General features: G+C 38.0%; 2 protein-coding genes and 1 long non-coding RNA gene across 4 annotated transcripts; 1 reads left to right on the plus strand and 2 right to left on the minus strand.

Moving 5' to 3' along the window:
• Positions 1–8,134: 8,134 nt before the first annotated feature.
• Positions 8,135–8,959, minus strand: LOC148697059 (uncharacterized). Its single transcript, XR_015962077.1, has 3 exons — positions 8,861–8,959; positions 8,671–8,749; positions 8,135–8,566 (listed from the first exon to the last, which is right to left on the minus strand). It is a non-coding gene; the product is annotated as an uncharacterized LOC148697059 (long non-coding RNA).
• A 1,812-nt stretch (positions 8,960–10,771) lies between these two features.
• On the plus strand, positions 10,772–16,390 carry LOC137724395 (SWI/SNF complex subunit SWI3D). Of its 2 annotated transcripts, XM_088694819.1 has the most exons (8): positions 10,842–11,407; positions 11,514–11,630; positions 11,800–12,326; positions 12,862–13,521; positions 14,209–14,375; positions 14,453–15,129; positions 15,344–15,534; positions 15,621–16,390. In XM_088694819.1, exons 2-8 carry the CDS (start codon positions 11,603–11,605, stop codon positions 15,987–15,989), a joined length of 2,619 nt encoding a protein of 872 aa, XP_088550945.1. In that variant the 5' UTR covers positions 10,842–11,407; positions 11,514–11,602; the 3' UTR covers positions 15,990–16,390. The 2 variants fall into 2 exon arrangements, with proteins under 2 accessions (XP_068319240.2, XP_088550945.1); XM_068463139.2 differs by lacking the exon at positions 11,514–11,630 and having other exon boundaries at positions 10,772–11,407.
• Positions 16,391–16,787: 397 nt separating this feature from the next.
• LOC137724396 (ras-related protein Rab7) lies at positions 16,788–20,598 on the minus strand. The gene is made up of 7 exons (XM_068463141.2): positions 20,267–20,598; positions 19,957–19,983; positions 19,723–19,822; positions 18,101–18,247; positions 17,870–17,950; positions 17,584–17,729; positions 16,788–17,076 (listed from the first exon to the last, which is right to left on the minus strand). The coding sequence occupies exons 1-7, from the start codon at positions 20,317–20,319 to the stop codon at positions 17,010–17,012; spliced, it is 621 nt and encodes a 206-aa protein (XP_068319242.1). The 5' UTR covers positions 20,320–20,598; the 3' UTR covers positions 16,788–17,009.
• Between the last annotated feature and the right edge of the window lie 1,957 nt (positions 20,599–22,555).

Here is a 22,555-nt window from a genome sequence, read left to right on the forward strand (position 1 = left end):
AATTGTAATATTCTTCTAAGAAGCACGTAGACAATTAGGCTGAGGCATGGGTATTTCACTCTCTTTAAGGAGATTCAAGTCTAGTGCGGTTTGACAAAAGTTCATGAACAGTTCCAGAAGTATATCTCTTGACTTGTCCCGTTCAGGATACAACGGCCCAATTGAATTGTTTTTTCCTCAAACCTATCTGCACAAAAAGGATGAGTCCAAATCTTCACCACAAAAATACCCTTCTTTGGCCAATAAGTAAAAGATAGGAAAAAAAAATGGAGTCGTATTGATCAAAATTAAAACTGACACACAACCTCGATGTTATGCATGTTGAGTAAAATGTGTTTGATACATTAGTCAAAACAATTCTAGACATTGAGGGAAAAATAAAGGACACGATTAAAGCTTGCCTCAATTTGGAACAAATGGGCATAAGGCTCAGGTTATGGATGAATAGGGACGATGACAAATTGAGACTGAGCCTTTGCTCTTTTTTTCTCGCTTAAACCGGAAGAGAAGAAAGAGTTCTTAAAGTTTCTATTTTCTGTAAAGTTTCCATATGGGTAAGCTTCAAATATCGCGCATTGCTTGAACGTTCACGACGGTAAATTTTCTAGACTAAAGAGTCATGATTTTCATGTGATTCTGCAAAGCCTACTTCCGATTGATACTTGAAACCTCTTGCCTTTTGATGTGGTTAAACAATCATGTTATTATCGAGTTTCTTTTTTCGCAATTAACTGCAAGCTCATTGCGAAAGTTAGACGTTAAACAGTTGCATGACTACATTGTGCAAGTCCTATGCAAGTATGAACATATATTTCCTGACTTTCTTTACAAGTATGATCTACGTGATGATTCACTTGCCAGATGAGGTATTGCTTGGTGGACCAGTCAACAATCAATGAATGTATCCAATAGAAAGGTATACCATCGCCCATAATTTTTTATTTGTCATCAATGGATGATTTGACTATTTTTTATGATAACTTTTTATTTTTGCAGATTGCTTGTGATTTAAAAAAGTTTGTACGAAGCAGGGCGAAGCCCAGATGATCAATTATAGAAGTTTGGGCCGCATATGAGTCGTTTACATTTTGGGGAATGTACCTATAAAATGTTGAGACAGCTCAATCATCCACAATGCAATAGTGGCCGAGCTGTGAGGTAGGAGAAACTTTATGTTGTTGTCCAAATCGACCATTTGACGATCTAGTATGAGGCGAGTCGTTTTCCAAAAAGGATATGGAGGAAGCGTATTGGTTCGTACTCAACAATTATGACGAGATAATGGCATACCTAGATGAGCATGAAGAAATGATCATATTTATATGTCTAAAAGCATCGTGAATTTTTTCTTCATTGGTTTCTCAAATATGTAAGCTTTACATGTTTGTATTGAACATATTGTATGAATTTAATCATTGTCTTTAAATTTTGTAAAACTAACAGCTTGAGTTTTTGTATTATATTTGGTGAATGAATTGAAGCCATTGGATTCGCCTTCTTACACTGAAGAGTTATATAACTTTGCGTTCGAACTCATTTGCGCTGAAATGTTCTTAGGTTACTATATTAATAGTGTCAAGTTCTTAGGGGATGAGCATTATGACAAGTTGTGTACACAAAATAGTAAGGTTCATGTATCAGGTGGGGGCAATAGTACAAACATTGATTCCTATGGAAAACTAACAAGTGTAGTACAATTGCTTTACAAAGACCGTTGACAAGTGATCATGGTGAAAAACCAACATAGAAGTACGAGAGTTACACAAGACCATGGACTACTATCAGTGAACACTAACAGATGTTGGTACAATGATGACCCTTACATTTTGGCAAGTAAGGCAAAACAAAATTTCTATCTAGATGACCCTAAGGGCGGGGAGGGGGTTAGAAAATTGTTCAGAAGATTGATCATAGGAACATGTATGCCACTCCGGACGTATATCATGTTGACAAAGATGACAACAACTACGCTGACCAACAGCTCAAGACTTTGATAGAAATTGGTGCGGAAACACTCCGTGATAGTAATCTTGCCCAAGAACTGTTTCAAGTACCAGGAGTTGCTTTAATCGAAATACCGATTGGGTCCTTTCCAATTGACCTCAGTGGTGGTAGCACCACACTCAACCCTATGTTACTCATGTCATCTTCACATCTCTTCTTGGTGACCTAAATACAAGCCCACCAGCAAAAAAGAAAATATAGTAGAAGGGCCCAAAAGTGGCTAGCTGAACAACAACAAAAAAACCCTAAGACTAGAACGGACCAACAACCACCAGATGCGCCTCCATCGCAAGAACACCACCACCACCAAGAGAACGATCCAACGGAAAATGGGGGTGAGCAAGCCACCCGCGCAATAAGCGCTCCCATAATCCCACTAGATAGTGCTAAAACTACTTTTACAACCACCTAACATTCGATAAGAAACACACGGGCCGAGTAGCAGAGGCCAATGGTTGAGGACGCATAACAAAAAAATATCACCAGAGCAAGAAATGGCCATGAAGGTCCAGATATGAGATCAACTCATGGGAATTGAGACAACGTTCATAGAACAAAACTCAAGGGAAGCTAAAACAAAGACCAAAAGAGAAAAAGTTCACAAATTAAAAATTAAAAAAAATAAATAAATAAATAATTTGAGTGGAAAGAATGAATGGGGAAGGATGAAGGAAAGTAGGGGAAAAAAAGAAGATGCAGAGAGTGGAGGTGGATGGGTAAGAGGGAAGAAGAGCTAGAAAAAGGTGAGAAGGATAGGGGAAAAATGGGGAAGAGGGAAGATGCAGAGGGTGGAGAGGGTGGAGAAGCAAGAAAAAGAGGGAATGAAGGCTAGAAAGAGAGGGTTGCCACCGACCCTAAATCGAAGTAAGGAGGGGTGACTAAGAGGATTTCTTTTAGCTTGAAGGCAGAGGGAGGAAAGGTTAGAGAGAAAACAACTACACTGAATCGTGAATTGGGACGTTGTGAATTATAAAGAATATTTACCACGTGATATTGTCCATCTTCATGCAAAGTCTATTGCCACCATAAAATATGCATCATTGTACATCCAACATAATTATTTATGATGTACAAAATTAAAATAACAAAAAATTATTTGAATAAATAAATAATTTCCGATTGCAATAATCAGTTTGTAGGGAAAATTCCAGCTCCCTATGTCTGCCTCTCTTCCTCTCTTTTTCCCTATTCTACGCATGCAATGGCCAACCCTTGCCCCCTATTTTTCTCCATCATACAAAATCATGCCAACTAAATAAAAATATTTAAATTTTCTAAATGCACCGGGTCGCAACGACCCGGTTCTATTCGTAAGCTCGTCTATTTTCAGCTGTTAGATCCTTGTCCGCACTGATTGTCCATACACTTTGTCCGCATCTTAGACACACCCATCCCTTTGGATAAAAGGTATGTATCTATGTATCTATGTAAATTATCTTATGTTCGAGTCATACCATGTGAAAATCTATTACATGCACAAAATAAGTGACTGTGAGACTTTACTTGATAAAAAAAGCATGACTCTACTTGATTAAAAAGCATATCTATTAAGGAATCCTTCCAAAACCTTAGGGTCCCTAATTAGGTCCACCATTGATTTCTTCCAAGTCTGAAAATCATCAAAACAAATATCTGCACCCCACTCTTACCTGATCGGGAATACCACCATGATATTTTATTCATAATCGTTATATGTCATCACCAATCCCATACCCATTTAATTTAATATATGTAAAAAAAAAAAATTAAAAAAATTAATCCATTGACAATCCGATTGAAACGAGCAGAAAAGTTGGAACAAAAAGGAAATAATTTGATTGCCAATCGGACTAGTAAGGATTACCGACGGATTAGCAACTAAATTCTCAATGTTTGATTGCCTTGGCTTTTTAACTAATTGTTTGTTGACACGAACAAAGTCAGAAAAACCTTTGAAATTTTTCAAAATTGGACCTTGGACATGTAATATTTCCAAATAGAATCTCCTTAGAAGATCTTTTGGCTCATGGTACCCTTCTTCGGTCCCTTACAAAACTTTTTGGTATCAGTTTAGCTATTATTTGTTTCTAGTGATTCACGGGGCATTACCAAATGATACGTGTTTTGGATAAGAATCTACAGCACACTAGAAAACCCTTATTGACGATCTTTTAGTTCGACAACTTCTTCTTTTGTTTTTAACAAAACATTACCTATTATAGAGGATAGTACAATAATTTATGGAATGGCAGAGTTTTGAACCCGGAAGGCATATGTAGAAGCCCAACATTCTAGCCACTAGGATATTGGATGACCTTTGACGGCATCTAGAGTTCCTCGAACAATGTCATGTTATATTGAATTAAAATTGCAAAAGCCATATCCTGTTACATTGAATTCAGGTAAAAAACAAATTCATCAACAACAGCAAGAGAATCAAGTACCAAGTTTTTGCTTAGTATAAACTATAATCACAAAACACCTGAATAATCTGATTAATTTAAAAAAATTATGACAAATTTTTCTTTTGTAATTTTCAAGTTGTTAAAAAAAAAACATGTAGACGGGTGAAAAGAAGGGGTAAATGGGTAAAAAAAAAAAAAGGATAAACGGGTTCAAAACGGGTAAACAGGTAAATGGTTATGGTTAAATGGGTAAACAATTATGGTTAAATGGGTACACGGTTATGGGTATGGTTAACCGTTTATAAACGGTTATGGGTATGGGTATAACCGTTTATGCAATTACCCAACGGGTAAACAGTTATGCGGATATAAACATAAACGGTTATGGGTAAATAACAGCGGTTACCCGCCCGCCATAACCGTTGCCCATCCCTAGGTATAACTCTATTACAAACTCCACTTCAGGCTCTGATGGTAATCCAGATAACTCTTTGGGGAAAACATCAATGAATTCCTTTATTATAGGGATAAATTACACCGATGGCCCACTCATTGCTTCGGTTATGATACTCGCTAGCTCAAGTAATCATAATTTCTCTCATGTATTATGAGCATTCTTATCCCCATAAAAAACTGAAAGTTTCCTCCTCAAGAGTATTTATGGTTATTTTCTTCATGTTCTAATCAATTATAACTTTATAATTGGTAAGCCAATCCATCCCTGAGGTAATATCGTATCCCAACATGTCTAATATGTTCAAAGGGAATTCTATAATTTGAAAGTTTATCTCGCAAAATTTACACACTAACTTCCTTGCTGCCACTCAAAGGAGATCCAACTAACAAATAAACTTTCATGTTTTCACATTCTAACCCAAGAGTAGATGCAAAAGATCTTGGTATAAAAGAGTGTGTTGCTCCACCATCAAATATTATTCTAGCCGAAGAGTTGAAAACTAGAAACGTACCTTCCACTAGTTCATGCTCATTTTGATCTGTCACATTTCTTAAAGTACAAACTTGTCCTTGTGTGAGTTGTCTAGATTTCTTTGCATTTGGAGAAGCTCTTTGTATGGGTGACAAAAAAAAATTTAGATAAACTAACAAGCATGCATAAGAACAATTACAAGTAGATTAACATGCATGCAAAGGAATATAATGGTGGAAGCAATACACCCATCAAACAAACCCCTCTTCAAAATCTCAGTTATATGGTTGATATATTCATTTGAATTAAGATTAAACGAACGATTAAAAGTTATATCTTTGCTTCTAGCTTTCAAGCCAAGCATGCAATTCCTCCAACTTCTTTCTCCTTGCTCCTCCTTGTGTAGCTTCTCCTTTAGACAGCAATGTAGATGCCCTATATCTTTTCGACACCTCCTTGTGTGTGGTGAGTGTGGATGAGAGCAAGTGTGATGTGCTAGTACACACTTGCTCTAGTCAGGGAGGAAAAGGCATGAAGGTTGGTATGGTGTTTCTCTCCTTTCTTTCTTGCTTTCTCTCTTTTTTTTCTCTCAAGATCTTGGAAGGGTTTGCATGTCATTCTTTGTATGTGAGGATGAGAACTATAAACAGCCTAAAGAAAAGAGTGATCAGTGAAGAATGAAGACTCCTTACTAAAACTTTCAACAGAATTTGTTCAAAAATTGAAGAAAAAAAAACATCTTTCAAAAGAAGCACTACTTTACATCATCTCACTTACACATCACCTTACACCATCACTTGAGTTTGTCTCCCACTTTATTTTGTAAATATAGGAACAAAAGTCACTAACTCTAGCCAACCGGTCTATTGGCTTGGATTGGGCCTTTCAGGCCATTTTTCCACTTTAGTTCACTTTATAACTTAATCTAGTCAAAGTGGGCTTGGCCCCAATGTGCCCAATTCGAAACTATTTTGAAGCACAAATTAGACTTTAAACCTCCATTAAAATTAATTAAACTATTTAATTACTTATTTCCTCCTTCCTATTAATCTAATTAATCATTCAGAGACTTTTGTATTCACCACAAACAACAATCGGTGTGCGATCCATTAGGTCTAATCGACGAGATCGTGGGTGATTTAGACTTCTTTAATCGTTTAACGAACTTAAAAAACTTTTGGTTCACCCTCTTAGTAAGGATAAATACCTCTAGAGGTCTCAACGAGTAACATGTAGTTGTATGTCATAGTCCCCAACTTGATATAGAATGTATTCTGAGAAATACAATGCTTCTCTATACAATACTCTCAATCATATTATCAGGGCATGGCTAATAATGTCAAACCCTTAATGTGATCGTACACGTCTACATGAACTTGTTAAAGCTATCGAGAGTTATACTCAATCATGCTTAGTACCCTGACCAAAGATTTCTTTATCATGTAGTATAGTATGCTACTTTCTTTATAAAGAAAGCTAGAGATCCCTTGTTGTACATCATATGTCATTATAAATATTCCAATGACTCTGAGCATACACTTGATAGCCTGTTAAGGGTGTAATGCATGTCACAAAGTCATGTCGTTATCCATACGACAATTAAGATACCTCGGGTTAGAGGATCATTTGCGTTTTGGAATTAAGAGTCACTTGCTTGACATGTATATAAATCCACGCAAGTACTCTGAGTTAATTGTGTTCAATGAACTTAATCTCTATTAATCACCTACACACTTGTCGCAATGGATCATCAATCTCTATTAATCACCTACACACTTGTCGCAATGGATCATCGCTGATAGCTTGAGACTGAGCCATGCATTCCTTATCCACAATTGTGTAGATAAAGCGTGTGTTGGTCTTTCCAGATTATAGATATCCACTTTTATAATCCAACGACCAGAAATTGTGTTTAGGATAATCACATATGAACAAGGTCTCTATAACATCAGCTACCTCATATATGTGCATTTAAACCTATCCATGGACTCACTGTTCGTAACATATACATAGTGATCATGCCCCAAATTTTGGATACTCTTAATTAGTTTATCGACCCTTGATTTCTTTTAGCGCATATATCAATTTCTGCCCTCTTGGATGTTGTGACGTTTGACCAACTTATGGTATTCGCCAATTTCCTTGAGTTTGATAAGGAACATAATTTTGAGATGGTTGTGCATGAAATTGTGTTTGTTGAGTATAAAATTGCACTTTTGAAGCATGACATTATATTTGAGGTTCTTGATTCCTTTGTACTCGTGGATAATTCCTCTTAATATGTTGATTTGTTTGCATGCTAACATGTATGAGGTTCTTGCCTTCCCCGTGGTTGATACGGAAGAGGATTAAATCTTTTCAGCTTATTGATTTGTCCATTGCTATAGTTCTTATAATCCCATGTTCTCTTAACTCCAGATCGTTTTGCTGCGTACACCCTTTCTTTCACATCAACATAATTGCTTAACTTTTGCAGCATCCTCGGAATCACAGCATCCTCGGAATCATATAGGGTGCAAAACGCATAAGCTCTTCAATGCTTGTCCATCCAAATAAGTACAAGCAACAATCACTCGAATATCTTCTAGAACCTTTTGACTATTTTTTCTCTGAATCTATCAAAACAATTCTTCCCTTACCTTAGGTTTTCGTTTACCTCTAAATATAGTTGGTTTTGTCCTGAAAACTTCTCCTATATCCTCATAACTCGATCTTCTTCAGTTTTATGATGTCGATTTTGGTTATTACTTTCTCTAACTGTTGTGGCCATATCCTGCTAGCAAAATTGATCCACAAGAAGCTCTCTTACACTTGCACCTATAAAATATTACTTAGTTTTATTTACCACTTTCTAGTGTTTCACAAATTCTATCACCTAAACATGATTAACGGCATTGAATTTGCCTAAACAAAGAGCGCCACACGATTTGAGACATAGGAAAACCTAAAGTAGATCTTGGGTCCCCACGCGCCACCGCATGCGCTGCTGTGGTGGTGTCAAGCATCGCCACACGCAAGTGGACACGCCACCGTCATCGCCGCCATCATCTGCGAGTACAGTTGTAGTCGCTGTTGCCGGTAGCCAAGTGCCGGTCATCGATGGCCACACGTCTGTTATCGGATTCAGTTTGAAGTGTTAATAAAATATGCCTGATTTTGTGAAGATTCCTTTAGATATAAGGGAATCCGCTACCGTCGCCATTAAAATTAACGGTGATTGCCATGCTCCGCCTCCGGAATTCGCCGGATCCTGCAGATTTTACCCATAAAGTATTTAGGGCTTGAATTCATTCAATTCAACATATTTCTTCCTCAAATCAAGCCAGGAATTACACAAAACAGTCTAAAATTTACCTAAACTTCGATTTGGGAGGATTTGGAATAGATTAGTCTTGGATTCACCGAGATTTCACTAGTGGCACTTTGCCGGTTCCTAGAAACCACCACAGATAACAGAGGTTAGAAACCTTGAATTCATTTCAAAATTTTCACCAGAATCGCATTAGAATTCATGGTGACTTACCAAAACAATAAAATGACTTACCAGGCCGGGAAAAGTGACGTTGTGATGGTGGTGCTAGGTGTTGGTGAGGGAAAATGATAGAGAGAATTCGGGAGTTAAGAGTTTACAGGGAGAGAAATGGTTTTTTATTTATTTATTTATTTTTAATAATTGATATTATCTACACTAAGATGAGGGGGATCGGTTTACCTTACAAAAAGCTCGTAATAATATGATTTAAATTCACTTTTGACTAGAATCAAACCTAAGATCTCTCATTTACAAGTGAAGATGAATATCACTAGATCGTAGTAGGTTTTAGAAATGGAGAAAGAAGAGGAAAGAGTGACCGAGTGCGGGCCTTGACCCACTAGAATTTTCCTTCAAGGTAAAATTATCATTTTGCCTTTTTACTTTCCAAAAAATTTTAATTAAACTTCCACAACTCCAAATTTGACTCTACTTTCGTATAAGCATTTGTGAGTACGCAAACTATTTTGATAAAATAGGAAAAATATGAGAAAATGAAATTTAACTCAAAGGTCCATATTTACTCAAGACATCCAATTAGAAGCATTTAGTCATTTCACATCTTTCGGAAATAAAATACGATATTTTAAAGTATGGTTGTATCACAGAGAGCCTTTGGCTCCCACCATAGCCGTGTGGCAAGGTTTCACCTGCCTTTTCATTCTTAGTTGCAAGAAACCAAAATAATTCTCATTTGTATGAAATTGGTTTCCCACAATCCATTTTAAAATTCCAATGTTTGTTCAAATTTGAAACTTTTTTCACTCATACAAATGAAAGGTATTCACACTAGTTGGTGGCTTCACCACAGTAGTCTTTCATTTTGAGAGAAGGACAGAGGCATTTCAGCCTCTTTTTGGTCACCATCATGTAATTCACGAGCACCAAAAATCGAATCGAGAATGTTTCGTGTGAAATACGGGCGTAAAATTTGTTCGCAATTATTGAACCACCAGTGATGGTTACACCTTATATTGGGGGTAAATATCAATAGGATTTCCCTAAAGCAATAATTTCCATGTCAGAATTATTTTATTTTTATTTTTGAACAAACTTATTATTTACACAAGAAGAATGGAGATAAATTAGCCAGTAATTATATTGTTCAAACCAAAGCGTCAAACAGCTTCAAACTCCACGACTCGATCTCCCTATGGTTGCTCTCTGGGGTATGTTGGGGAAAGCCTGCATTCCGCCTAAAGTCAAAATGATGGTCTGGAGGATTCTATCCAACATAATACCTTCAGGAGCCAATCTCCAATATCGGCATTTGATGGTGGAGTCCTCATGTTTTCTTTGTGGTGCGGCCGGGGAATCTAACTCCCACCTTTTCTTTGACTGCTCTTTTGCGAAGGGTGTTTGGCTCTCTTCATCACTGGGTTTCCGTCCACCCTCTGATTTCCACGACTCGCTACTGAAATGGGTTACCCACATTTCCCAAATTTTGAGTCAATCAGAGTTTGATGGTTGTTTAATGGTTTTTTTGGGCTATATGAACTGCTAGGAACGCGAAGTTTTTTGGGCAAATTCAAAGTTAATATCGATGGTGCATGGGATGAAGCTTTGTCTATTGGAGAGGCGGGCTTGGTTATCCGAGATTGCAATGGCAACTTTATGGGCGCTGCTTCGTTTGTTTTTCATGAGGTCTTCTCTCCGGTGCAGATTGAAGCGCTAGCAGTTCGAGCGGGGCTTGAATTGGTGAACGAAAGGGGCTTACAAAATTTAGCTCGCTTCAAATCATCTCGGCTTTGAATGCTTACAAAATAGTTGGATATGTGTGTCAAAAATTAATAACTTAAAAATTTAAACTGTTTATCACTTAAATAAAAATTATTTGTGTTTCCGTCACAATTACAAATTTCTTGTCCGTTGCATTTACTTCTTAAGCCTTGTTTGTCTGTTTCAAAGAAAATGTCGCCTTTTATAAATAGAAAAAAATAAAAAAAATCAGGTAAAATAGCAGAGGAACCGAAGGTAAAATAGCTTTTTCTCTAAGGTGGAAGCACGAAGAGTGAGAGCGCAGTATCATTCTACAGCAGTACTTCACATCTGCGTATATCTGGGTGTGCTGCGTCCGAAATCAAAACACCCAGATTCGCATACCAAACCCTCCCAATCAATCCATGGAAGAAAAACGCCGCGACGCTGCCGGAACTCAGCCGCCGTCAAATGCCGACTCCCCAACCGCCGAGCCGTCTTCTACTCGGCGTCGTGGCGGAGCCCAAAAGCGAAAGGCAAGCACCCTTGGCGGCTCAACCTCTTCATCCACGCCATCCAAACGTTTCGCTCGCGAGAAAGCTTTGCTTTCTCACACTTCGATCCACAACGGCCCGTTGACCCGGGCCCGTCAGGGCCCTAGCAGCCTCGCTTCGGCTTCATCAGCTGGGGCTGCTGCGAAGCCGGCGGCGCAAGCCAAGCGGCCTGACCCGGTGGGGGAGGCGGTGGCTGAGCTGGTGAAACGGGAGAGCGATTTGGAGGCTCTGGAGGCTTCTATGGAGGCTGGGTTTGAATCCATTAGATCTCGCAGTGCCAATGCTCATGTTGTTCCTAGTCATTGCGGTGAGACTCTTTGGCTATTGTGAAAATTTTTGCTTCTTATGCACAATTTGATTAGAATTGAGTGAAAATTGAATATTTCATGTCGTTTGGTTGCGATTTGGTGTAGTATGTGGTTTTTGTTTAGTGAAAGTGAGAGGCTGAGATAAATTTCCAGTTGCTGAACTTGTTAGAAGCTTTACGAAGAATGTTGCTTAAATGAAAGTACTTGGGGAAAATACATCAGGTGAAAGTCATTACGATGAATTTATTCTGCAGGCATTATTTAAATGGAGCTGAGAGAACATTAGTATTGAAATTTTGTATTCTTAAAACATTGTTTCAATTATGTGGGGTGGAACCTTTTTGGTATTTTTAAACTTGCATCTTGATTGGATTATTGTTCCGGCTTCCAGGTTGGTTTTCTTGGACAAAGGTTCACTCCATTGAGGAGCAAATGTTGCCGTCTTTCTTTAATGGGAAGTCTGTGACTCGGACTCCTGACGTATACCTGAAGATACGTAATTGCATCATGAAGAAATTCCACGCAAATCCGGGCACATTTATTGAATTAAAGGACTTGTTGGAGCTTGAAGTTGGAGAATTTGATGCTAGACAAGAAGTAATGGAATTTTTGGACCACTGGGGTTTGATTAATTTCCACCCATTCCCACCAACAGGTTCTGCTGTGGCCAGTGTCAACGGTGATGGAGTGGCAGAAAAGGATGCTTTGGTTGATAAGTTGTATCACTTTGAAGCATTACAATCACGCTCATCAGTTGTTCCCAAGACTAATATAACGACCCCAACAGTGCTATCTGGGTTGTTTCCCGAGTCTGCAATTGCTGAAGAGTTGGTTAGGCCTGAAGGGCCAGCTGTTGAGTACCATTGCAACTCTTGTTCAGCTGATTGCTCACGCAAGCGCTACCATTGCCAGAAGCAGGTTGGTTCTTTTATAACGATTGTTGATTTTATTATTGAATTTTGTAGTGGTGCTTGCTTTTGGTTACACACCTTGCTAACCTTCATTTTATCCGACTGTTGGTCCTAAACACGAAGATTATTGTTAGTTAGAAAAACAAGTCATTTTGCCAAACCTTCCATTGTTTCATATTTGTTATGCCTGAAGTGTGTGGTTATTATGCGATCAAACTATTGTTTATATGAAGCTATATCTCTCCAGATCAGAGTTGTCAGGTCCACAATAATTTTATTCTCGGGGAAGTTGGCAGCTATCACCTGCTGACATTAGATTGTTAATACTCCCTGGTGATTACTTTTTGCTATTGTTTTAAAGTAACTTTCTGTTATTTATAAGACATTCCACCACGAGAAGTATATCTAGAATAGTTTCCATGTCATGTCGATGGAAGTTTCTGTTTGATGAAATGGATGTCATCATTATATAAATTATCTTCTTCATACTTCCACTCCCTGTTTACTTTTATTGTTTTTGCTGATTACTTTCATTTTAACAGGCAGATTTTGATCTATGCACTGATTGCTTTAATAATGGGAAATTCGACTCTGGCATGTCTTCGTCAGATTTCATTCTTATGGAGCCTGCTGAAGTTCCGGGTGTAAGTAGTGGGAACTGGACTGATCAGGAGACTCTCCTTCTCCTTGAAGCATTAGAACTTTATAAAGAAAACTGGAATGAGATTGCTGAACATGTCGCAACAAAAACAAAAGCTCAATGTATACTGCACTTTGTTCAAATGCCAATTGCGGACACTTTTCTTGATTATGACGATAGTTTTGATGGTAGTGCTAAAGAGACTGCATGTCCAACTTCAACTGGAAATGATTTATCGGTCCCCAAAGGTGCCCCTGAAGCAACAGAGAATAAGACTGCTGTTAATGCGAGTGACCCCCAAACTTTCCCGATTAAAACTTCAAAAGAAGTGACTGAAGTAGTCGTTGGACAGGATACTTCAAAGCCAGAAGATTTAAATGAAGTCAAAGACGGTCAGGAAACTTCAAAATTGGAAGATACCGGTGAATTGAAAGTTGATCAAGAAACAGATGAGAATTTTGCACTAAAGGCTCTTCAAGAAGCATTTGAAGTTGTTGGTTATCCTCCAACACCTGAAGGTCAACTTTCATTTACAGAAGTGGGAAACCCTGCCATGGCATTGGTAAGCTGACTGCTTATGTGTGGGTATATGGAGCATCTCTAGGTGATTACATGACTCTAAGTAAATCTGTTGAACACGTCCCACGAAGAAAGAAATAGCTAAAAGAGTAACTTAAGTTATTTATTAACTCACATATTAGTGTATAAGTGCTTTAAAATAAACTGAAGTGATCCAACTTGTGACAGACACTTCACATGGTTGGCCAAATTGAATTTAGCTTTAACAGTGCATTGCTGGTAAAAATACTTAATCAGGGAACATTCTTTTGAAAATTGCAACAACTTACACTAATTATATCTTTAGTGTGCCTAGTGATTTTTGCAATTGCATTCTGTATTATGTTTCAAACTATCAAATCAGGTGCAGAGAAATTTCTTGCGTATTGGCAAACGTTGAGATAACTGACTGACTGTAATTTGTTTCCTATGAGCCTTTTCCTGTTTCTGCATATGAATTGATCTTCTATTGTATTATTCATTTTCAGTCATGCATGTTTAAGTATATGGATGATAACTGTATGTGTAAATGTATGAGTGCATGCATGCATGTCATGTCTTTTACGGTTTACTAAACTTGCTCATATCCTGGGGCTTAAGCATTACCTTGCAGTAAGCAAATATGTAACTCATACTTTGGCGTTCAGGTATTGCTAATGTGTCACTGCTTATGGGTTCCACTCTTTTACAGGCAGCATTCCTAGCACGTTTGGTGGGACCTGATGCTGCTATTGCTTCAGCACATAATTCTTTGAAATATATATCTGCCAGTTCTCCTGGTATTGCGCTGGCTGCAAGGCATTGCTTTATTTTGAAAGATCCACCGAATGGCAGTAAGGAACATGCTGGTCCTGATAGGTATGCTATTTGTTGCGGAGAATTTATCCTCCACCAGTTTTTCTATATTCTATCCGATGTGAGTGATGATTTTGCAGTGTTTCTGCTGAAGTGGAAGCGCAGAAAGACAAAGTCAATGAAGACAAAGTTCATGAAGACAAAAGCCAGAAAGAGGATAACTCCACCTCAGGTTTGGAAGATAAAGATTCATCAAATGATAGCAGTGACAAGAAACTTGAAAAATCTTCTTCTGAAGAAAAGTCGCAATCTGCAAAAGAACAAGATGGTGTAGTTTCTGATGAGGAAGTAGGAACTGAAAATTTGAAGAACTCGGACAAGTTAGAGTTACCAAGGGTAGAATCACCAACTAATGTGGAGGACACAACTGATTCAAAAGTGGAGACAGGGCATCAAACGAGTTCTGAGAAGGAATCAGGACGAGCAGGAAAGCCTTCTGAACCTACAGAGCCAGTAAATGATGTGGATATGTCTGATTCAGTTCCCTCTACAAAAAATGAGATTCAACGGCCAATTACATCAAATTCAGTCGAGGAACCTCCTCAATCTAAAGAGGCAACAAAAGATGTAGATGTATCTAGTTCTCTGGCTACAGAAATAAATGGGCCTCAACCAGTGGTTACTACCAAATCAGAAGAACCGTCTGAACCTACGGAGGTACCAAAGGATGTGGATATGGTGTGTGATTCTCAGACCCCACAGAAGGATGAGCCTCAGCAACCAGTTACATCAAATTCAGTGGTTGAAAAGGGAGCAAGTACGCCTCTGCCTCTTCTCTCTCGTATACTGGAATTATTTTTAATTATTTTTTTTAGATATCTGGGAATGGTTCTGCTGCTTGCCAGTTATGGTTGGATCATTAATACTGTGTAACACCAGCTGAAAAAAGGAAACAGTTTGTCCATGAGTTTCATGAATTTCAAGTTCAATGCCCGTGATTCACTGATCTCCTGTTTGTTTGTACTTTCCAGGTGATGATCAAACTAAAGATGGTAGACTAGAAAAACATGACAGTATGGAGACAAAAGTGGGTGAGAAAATTGATAAACTAAAGCTGGCTGCAGTTTCTGCAGTGTCAGCGGCTGCAGTGAAGGCAAAGCTTCTAGCAGAACAGGAAGAAGATCAAATCCGACAACTTGCGGCAATGTTGGTGGAGAAGCAGGTCATCCCAAATGCCAAATTGCCTACCTATTGTTTATTTGCTATTAATTATAGTTTAACTTTTTGAAGGTTTCTGTTTAACTGCAGTTGCATAAGTTGGAGGCCAAATTAGGATTCTTTAACGAGATGGAACATGTTGTAATGAGGGTAAGAGAGCAATTGGACAGGTCAAGACAGAAGCTCTACCATGAGCGGGCACAGATAATTGCAGCTCGCCTTGGCGTACCAGGTTCATCTAGAGGCATGCCGTCAATTCCTGCCAATAGAATGGCCATGAATATTGCAAACTCAGTTCCAAGGCCCACGCTAGGCATGACTTCCCAAAGGCCACCTATGTCAAGACCGATGGGGGCAGCGGCCCCGACTCCGTCGAACCAATTTTCAGCCACAACATTGGCAGGAAGTTCAATATGGCCTCCCAGAAAGGACAAACTTTCATCAGTTGGGTCCAAGTAAACACCTGAGAACTTGTGAATAGATATTAATTATTCTTCTGCAGCCGTCATCAATTATCTTTTGTACCAATAGCGAGCTAGAGATGGGCGGATTGGTGGTTGCTCTTCTGCTACACTGAAACAGCCTCTCCCCATGCTGCCGATAATCCCATTTACAAAACAGACGAGGGCCTTTCAGGGTAATTTTCAGCAATCCACTTTATTCTGTTTTGGATATTTCAACTCCAACCATGTAAACCTTACGAGGTGACAAGCTAAGCAACGAAAAAAGAAAGGAGTCCACTGACAGCCCTAAAATTTTATTCAGGTAAACTGCCAAATTTGAAATTCCACCAGTGAGCCTTGTGTAATCGAGTTTCTAACAATTTGGTGAATGCGTTGCAATGCAAAGCTTGTTTAATATCTTATGGCTAGACAGCGTTTCAAGTTAATTTCTGCTTGAAATTTTGCTGCTCATGTTACTTTTTGGAGCAATTGGAAATTGCATTTCTTCTCGACAACTACGGGCTTTCAATTGCAACACAATACATGTTTGGATTTGATCCAACGGGATCCTCGGCCACTTAGTTTCAGCCGTTGGATCAAATCCAAACATGTATATGCACCCTAGTTCCGCTACTAGTTTGCCCGTAAGTAACTTGTAGTAGGGGATACCATAGTTACTTGGCTTTGGGACAGTCTCCGTGTTCAATACTCGAAATGACTTGTCGAACCAGAGACGTGTTATCAATCCGTAAACAAAATTACAAATAATGAAAACCGCATTATTTTCCTGAAAACACAAGTAATACCGTATCCGTACTAACAATAACTGGATATCAATGGGATGAAATCAAATGTAACCTGGTCGGATCAAACACAACTTGGAATGAAAGGCGCCATGCAACCTAGCTGAAAAAGCATTGATGGGGAGCAATTTGTTTCCCGCACAGACTAATGTACAGTGTCACCGCATACATACTGATAAATATACTTCCAAAGATGACTTATTTTTTACTGGCAAAGAATTCGGGTACAATATTTAGCATTCGCATCCGGTTGACCTTGGCTGATTGCTGCTTCCAACATCAATGGTATCCGGCAAGTATCTACATGAAGCAAAAATACAAAATAGAACAATATCAACAGATGAGCAATGGAAAAATTATCTCTCTCAAACGGTCGAATTTATGTAACTCTTATAAAAAAAATAAAAGTAAAAATCAGTATAGCTATCGTCACACTTGCTAATACCAATATTTAGCAAATGAAGTAAAATGTATGATATACACTAACCATAAGTTTCCTAGAATAAAGCACACGCACAACCATAAGATGAAACTAAAGGACATCATGCAACACCAATTTTGATTATTTGAGACGTGTTATATGTCAGTGGGACAGCTGTTATATTTTGAGAATGTTGAACAAAGTTCTAACAAAAACTACTAAATCGAACAGGTGATCTGTAATGTTGCCTCAAAGTTTAATTCCAAATGAAAATAATTGCCTTGTATAAGATGATTCAACTTGTGATGCAAGCAAATGAAATGAATTATCAAAATACAAGGGAGCATGTGCAGGTGCATTAGTGTAGGGTTCCAGGTTCAACTTACATTTCTTCCTCTTCCCCACTCTTCAGAGCATCCTTTGCTATGCACTGGAAAGCTTCTTCCACATTAATGCCTTCCTTTGCAGAGGTTTCATAGTATGGAATATTTCCCTTTGATGCACACCAAGCTCGAGCCTTTTTCTCTGAAACCTGGAGATAAACAAAAAAATGACATGTAGACTTGAAGCACATGGGATAGCAAATCATGTGTTCATGAAAGGGTGAGAACTACGTGTGTGCATGTAAGAAAAAGAGAAGATGATTTTTCTTTTCCAAATAGAGATGCATACCACTCGACTATTTCCACCATCTACATCAATCTTGTTTCCAATAACGACAAATGGGAAGTTTTCTGGATCTGAAGGACTTGCCTGTAGAAGATTTTGTCACACTAAGTTCAACTGCTCCTTTTTATTAATAAATGGAAATGGAAGTTATTCAAAAAAGAAGATGGCATTAACAGAGAGTTTGAAAGAAATGCAATTCTTGAGGAAGAAAGAGAGGGAAAAAACCAAAGACACCTGAATGAGAAATTCTTCCCTCCAGTTGTTAAGGTTATCAAATGACTTCATTGAATTCACATCATACACAAGAACACAGCAATCAGCACCCCGGTAAAAAGCTACACCAAGGCTTTGGAATCGTTCTTGGCCAGCTGTATCCCAGATCTGACAAAACAATCGAATAAGATCTGACTGTTCAGACACAATTAGCCGCTGAAAAATGTATGAGGTTTAAGCCTTAGGCCTTAACAAGCACTCCCGGGTTAAAATCATGATTAGATTGTTTTTCATGAACTCTACTTGGTGTTGATTTTAATTCCCCTTAGTTGATCTTGTTTACCGATAGTCTCCGGTGTTAACTATAGTAAACATGCCACACACAAACACAAAGAATTTAGCAAGGTACAGCAAACTTTGCCTACTCCTTGTTTGATCTCTCTCGAGAAATCACCTGTATTATTAAGAATAACAACCTGGTTACAAGAACTTATTGAAAACCCTTAGGCTAAACTCCAAAACCTAGCTTTAGATCTCTCTATCACTCTTGGCTCTCTAACCTTGTATTCTCTCTGCTTATCATGTGAATAAACAGCCCCCAACAAGCCTATTTATATTACATAGATTCATAGATCGATGGTTACATGCCTATAGATTCATAGATCGATGGTTACATGCCTAACAAGTGCAGAATTCCTAAATCCTTTCGGAATAGGGAATACTAACTTATTTCCTAATCCTAAACTGATTGGGATCACAAAGAAAAACCGATTTCCCAATTCTTATGGGAAATAACCTGTGCACGTTCCTCTTCTCTTTTTCCAACACCAATTTTCAACCTACCTAATTGGCCTCGGAATTTTGACGAGCCAAATCACAACACTTGGTTATGCTAAAAACAAACATATTTACCTAGATTACAATCTTCACCCAATAGCCATACAAGACAACTTGTTTCACAATGATTAATTAAGATAACAAGCAATTAACAGTCCATTCATCTCTGATACTTTGATTTCCATAAATGAACAGCTTGAAACCCTTTCATATTGCTAAAATCAATAACTAGAGGAAGAGAGCAAGCGGAAGGGAGGGAGGGAGGGGAAGAGGAAGCGAGGTACCAATTTACAATTAGCCTGTCTATACAGAAACTTAATTTGGTTGATAGATAAAAACCAAACCAGACGCCTAAACACATAAAAACTTGAAGGAAAAGGAATAATTGAACAACGTATGGCAGTCAACAATTATCAGGAAGGCTACACAGTTTAAAATGTGTGAAAATCTTAACAACTGTAACGGTTAGAGGGGAGAGAATGAAGGCATAGTGAAAGTTTTGGTTGCTATATTAAAAAATAGGGGTGAAAGTTCAGCTTCCTCAATAGTGAATGCAGATTAATCATTAATGCGATTTCTAGTCTTTATGGACAGAAACAAAGAAGTTTTTGTGAATCCTTCTCTAGAGTGACAGTAGAGAAAGTAGTAACAAATATAGGGGCAATAATGCTAGCCCCCGCACACGCAAAAATTAACAAGTTATATTTTCAATTGACTTCCAAAAAGGCATCAGCTGAGAATCTATAAAGGCCACTATTTGTCCAATCAGTACCAATCCAATAAAAAGGCATTCGAACTAGAAAAACCTGTAAGGTGAAGAGCCTGTCTTCAAACTGCACTTCTTTTGTCAAAAAATCAGCTCCAATTGTCGCCTTGTACTGATTGCTAAACTTCTTGTTTACATATCTATGCGAATCTTGTTAAAGGGCAAACCCAAAATCCACTAAATCAAAATTACTTCAACTAAACAACCAAAGGATTACATACAAAATTAAATGACCCAAGTACTCAAATTCAACATCCAAGCTTCCAAAGGATACTGATTCATCAAAGAAGTCTTCCCCACCCTGCAAATCACAAATCAAACAAACCCTTTTATTTTACCACAAAAACAGAAAGTAATCTTCATCCTAACAAGTATATAACAATTTCTTCACTACCCATCATCCAATTTTCCTTTTTAGAAAAAAAAAATACTGAATTCCTAACTTGTAATAAGAGACCAAAATTAGGGTTCAGATCACAGTCTGTAAAGCAAGATCCAGAAAGATCCGCCCAATTTCAAAACATAAAACCCTAAAACGGACAAATAATTCAAGCGAAAAGAGAAGGAGACGGAGGGACACAGACCCGCTGTCGCCGAGGATGATGACCTTTAAGAGCGTTCTTCTCCGAGACGGCATCGTTTTGAGAGAGAAAAGGGAAGGATCTAAGGAATTGGGAGGTGTGAGGCGATAGCAGAGCTAGTTTTGGGTTCTGGATGTTTTTCTCTCTCACAGAAGAGAAGAGAAGAGAAGATGGTCGGAGCGTTCAAGTCTTGTTAGACTTCCCTGGTCATCCCAGGCTGGAGCGGAGCCGACCTCTCCTTCTTTGTAAGCGGTTACAATGAGCCAGCAATAATATAGATTAAATATGTTTTTTTTTTTTGTAAGATTCGAATTTAAAATTTCTTACTTACAAGTGAATAGAAATATCATTAGATTATACTACTAAGTGGCAGAAATCCTTTTTTTTAATACCCAAATTATCCCTCTCCCATTAAGGATTTCCAACAAAATAAGAATAAAAAGTCACACTAAAAAATACGTAGTGGGAATGTGAGTGGTTCGTACGTCCATTTTTTTAAAAATATATTTTAATAAAAAATAAACAATAAATAAAAAGAGTCAATTGCTACCCACGTATGCTAATTCAATGTAAAAACTTATTTATTTTTTAAGTAATTGATGTTAAGGCTGGGGGACTTGTATTCCATAATCACCCATTTGTTTGCCCTTACTAAGTGGGACTGGACTGAGCTTTAGTCGAGTCCCATGTTTGGTAGGCAAAGGGACTACGTTTAATGGGATAAAACCGAACTCGCTCAAGCAGACTCCTTTGCTAAGAGTTCTTAGCGAGGACCCCCAAATTTCATGGTACTGCTAAGAGCGTCCTGCAAGAGAGACGTCCTACTCCTTCACCCTCATCCTGCTCGCCATCATCTGTATCTTGCTCCCTCCCATTTGCTCCTTAAATTTCGAATCTGACGATTTTCTTCTTTGATTTTGTCTGGTAAATTATTATTGGGTTATGAACAACTTCGTTGTTTTGGGTTTGAAAACATTTCAATAATTGATCTGTGCAGTTGAAAAAATTATTTTTAGGTTCAAATAGATATAGAATTTGGGGTTTTCAAATTTCAACTTTTTTGCGTTCTCACTATTGTTTCTTCATATGATTGACACCTCATGATCTCTAATAGTTGTCATAAAGTGGATTTGATATAAATTTCATCTGCTAGTTCTCAATGTTTTTACCGGAGTGGATTTGATATATATATATATATATATATATATATATATGAATTTCATCTAATATTTGTTCTACCATCGTTGAATTTAATCTAATAATTGATAGGTATATAGCCTATGAGTGTATGCGTCTGTATGTATGTACATACTCTGTGTGTGTGTGCGCGCACACACTCTCTTCCTTCATCTACGCATATAAGGCGAGCTGTAGAAATTTGTGGAGGATCTGCTGATGCAATGCAAGATTGGGAGTTGCTAATGGGCTAGAGTTGCAGCGAGTTTCAAACTGCCTTGATTACTGCCTAGAGCACCTAGAGCGCCTAGGCAGCCCCCTAAATCCTCCCCACCTTAAGTGAACGTTTTGGCCTAAATCGGGTAAGGGATGCACCACCTAGGCCGATTTTTAAAATACTGAAGTTTAGGAACTTATTATGCAATAAGTACTAACTGATTATGAATAAATGTTAATAATGTTGAAAACAGAAAACTGAATCTGTAATCTAACAAAAAAAAAAAAGTTACCATCATGTGCATTTTTAGCACAACATGCCAAGAAGAGTTCCAGTGTATCTGCCATTGAAAAACATTCCATCAAGGAACAATATTGGCCTACACTATCATAATCTTTTAATACAAACACCAAAAGAAATGAATAACCTATCAAACCGTTCAGTACTGTTATTAAGTTCTAGAAAACAAAAGGACCCATCATTGACACGCACAAACTCATCAAGATATCTAGGCAAAAAATCCGTAAGAAAGAGCGCCTTATCACTATTATATGCAATCTACTTACCATGCCAAGCTACATAGTATTTTATATCAAGACCATTACTCTCTTTCATCCCCTCATAACCTCATTTACCTTAATCAACGAATTTGAACGAACCTTGCCAGCCAACAAAGAAGATAAAACAGAATGACCAAACATTTTATTCTCCTTTTGACGAATACATCCAGTACAAGTTGTTGCACACTAAAAATTAAATCTTATTTATTTTTTTATGATAAAACACCCACTAGGTTGTTGCACAATAGCATGAACATGCCATTGACACTCCTCTGACAAATTCTTTGAGCAAATAGCAGTAACACGCTTCCAATCATCTGGTGTATTTGAAAAGAAACC

Source organism: Pyrus communis, chromosome 5 (assembly GCF_041283825.1).
Source record: "Pyrus communis isolate YQ-2024b chromosome 5, ASM4128382v1, whole genome shotgun sequence".
NCBI classification, from domain to species: Eukaryota; Viridiplantae; Streptophyta; class Magnoliopsida; order Rosales; family Rosaceae; genus Pyrus; species Pyrus communis.

Excerpts from the sequence above, each read along its gene's own strand:
- LOC137724395 (XM_068463139.2), top strand. The coding sequence starts at position 10,972 with ATGGAAGAAAAACGCCGCGACGCTGCCGGAACTCAGCCGCCGTCAAAT. Across the intron at positions 11,408-11,799 it reads TGTTGTTCCTAGTCATTGCG|GTTGGTTTTCTTGGACAAAG; the intron begins GTGAGACTCTTT and ends TCCGGCTTCCAG. Across the intron at positions 12,327-12,861 it reads GCTACCATTGCCAGAAGCAG|GCAGATTTTGATCTATGCAC; the intron begins GTTGGTTCTTTT and ends TCATTTTAACAG.
- LOC137724396 (XM_068463141.2), bottom strand. The coding sequence starts at position 20,319 with ATGCCGTCTCGGAGAAGAACGCTCTTAAAGGTCATCATCCTCGGCGAC. Across the intron at positions 17,951-18,100 it reads GGGAAGAATTTCTCATTCAG|GCAAGTCCTTCAGATCCAGA; the intron begins GTGTCTTTGGTT and ends AATCTTCTACAG. Across the intron at positions 17,077-17,583 it reads AGTGGGGAAGAGGAAGAAAT|ATACTTGCCGGATACCATTG; the intron begins GTAAGTTGAACC and ends TGCTTCATGTAG.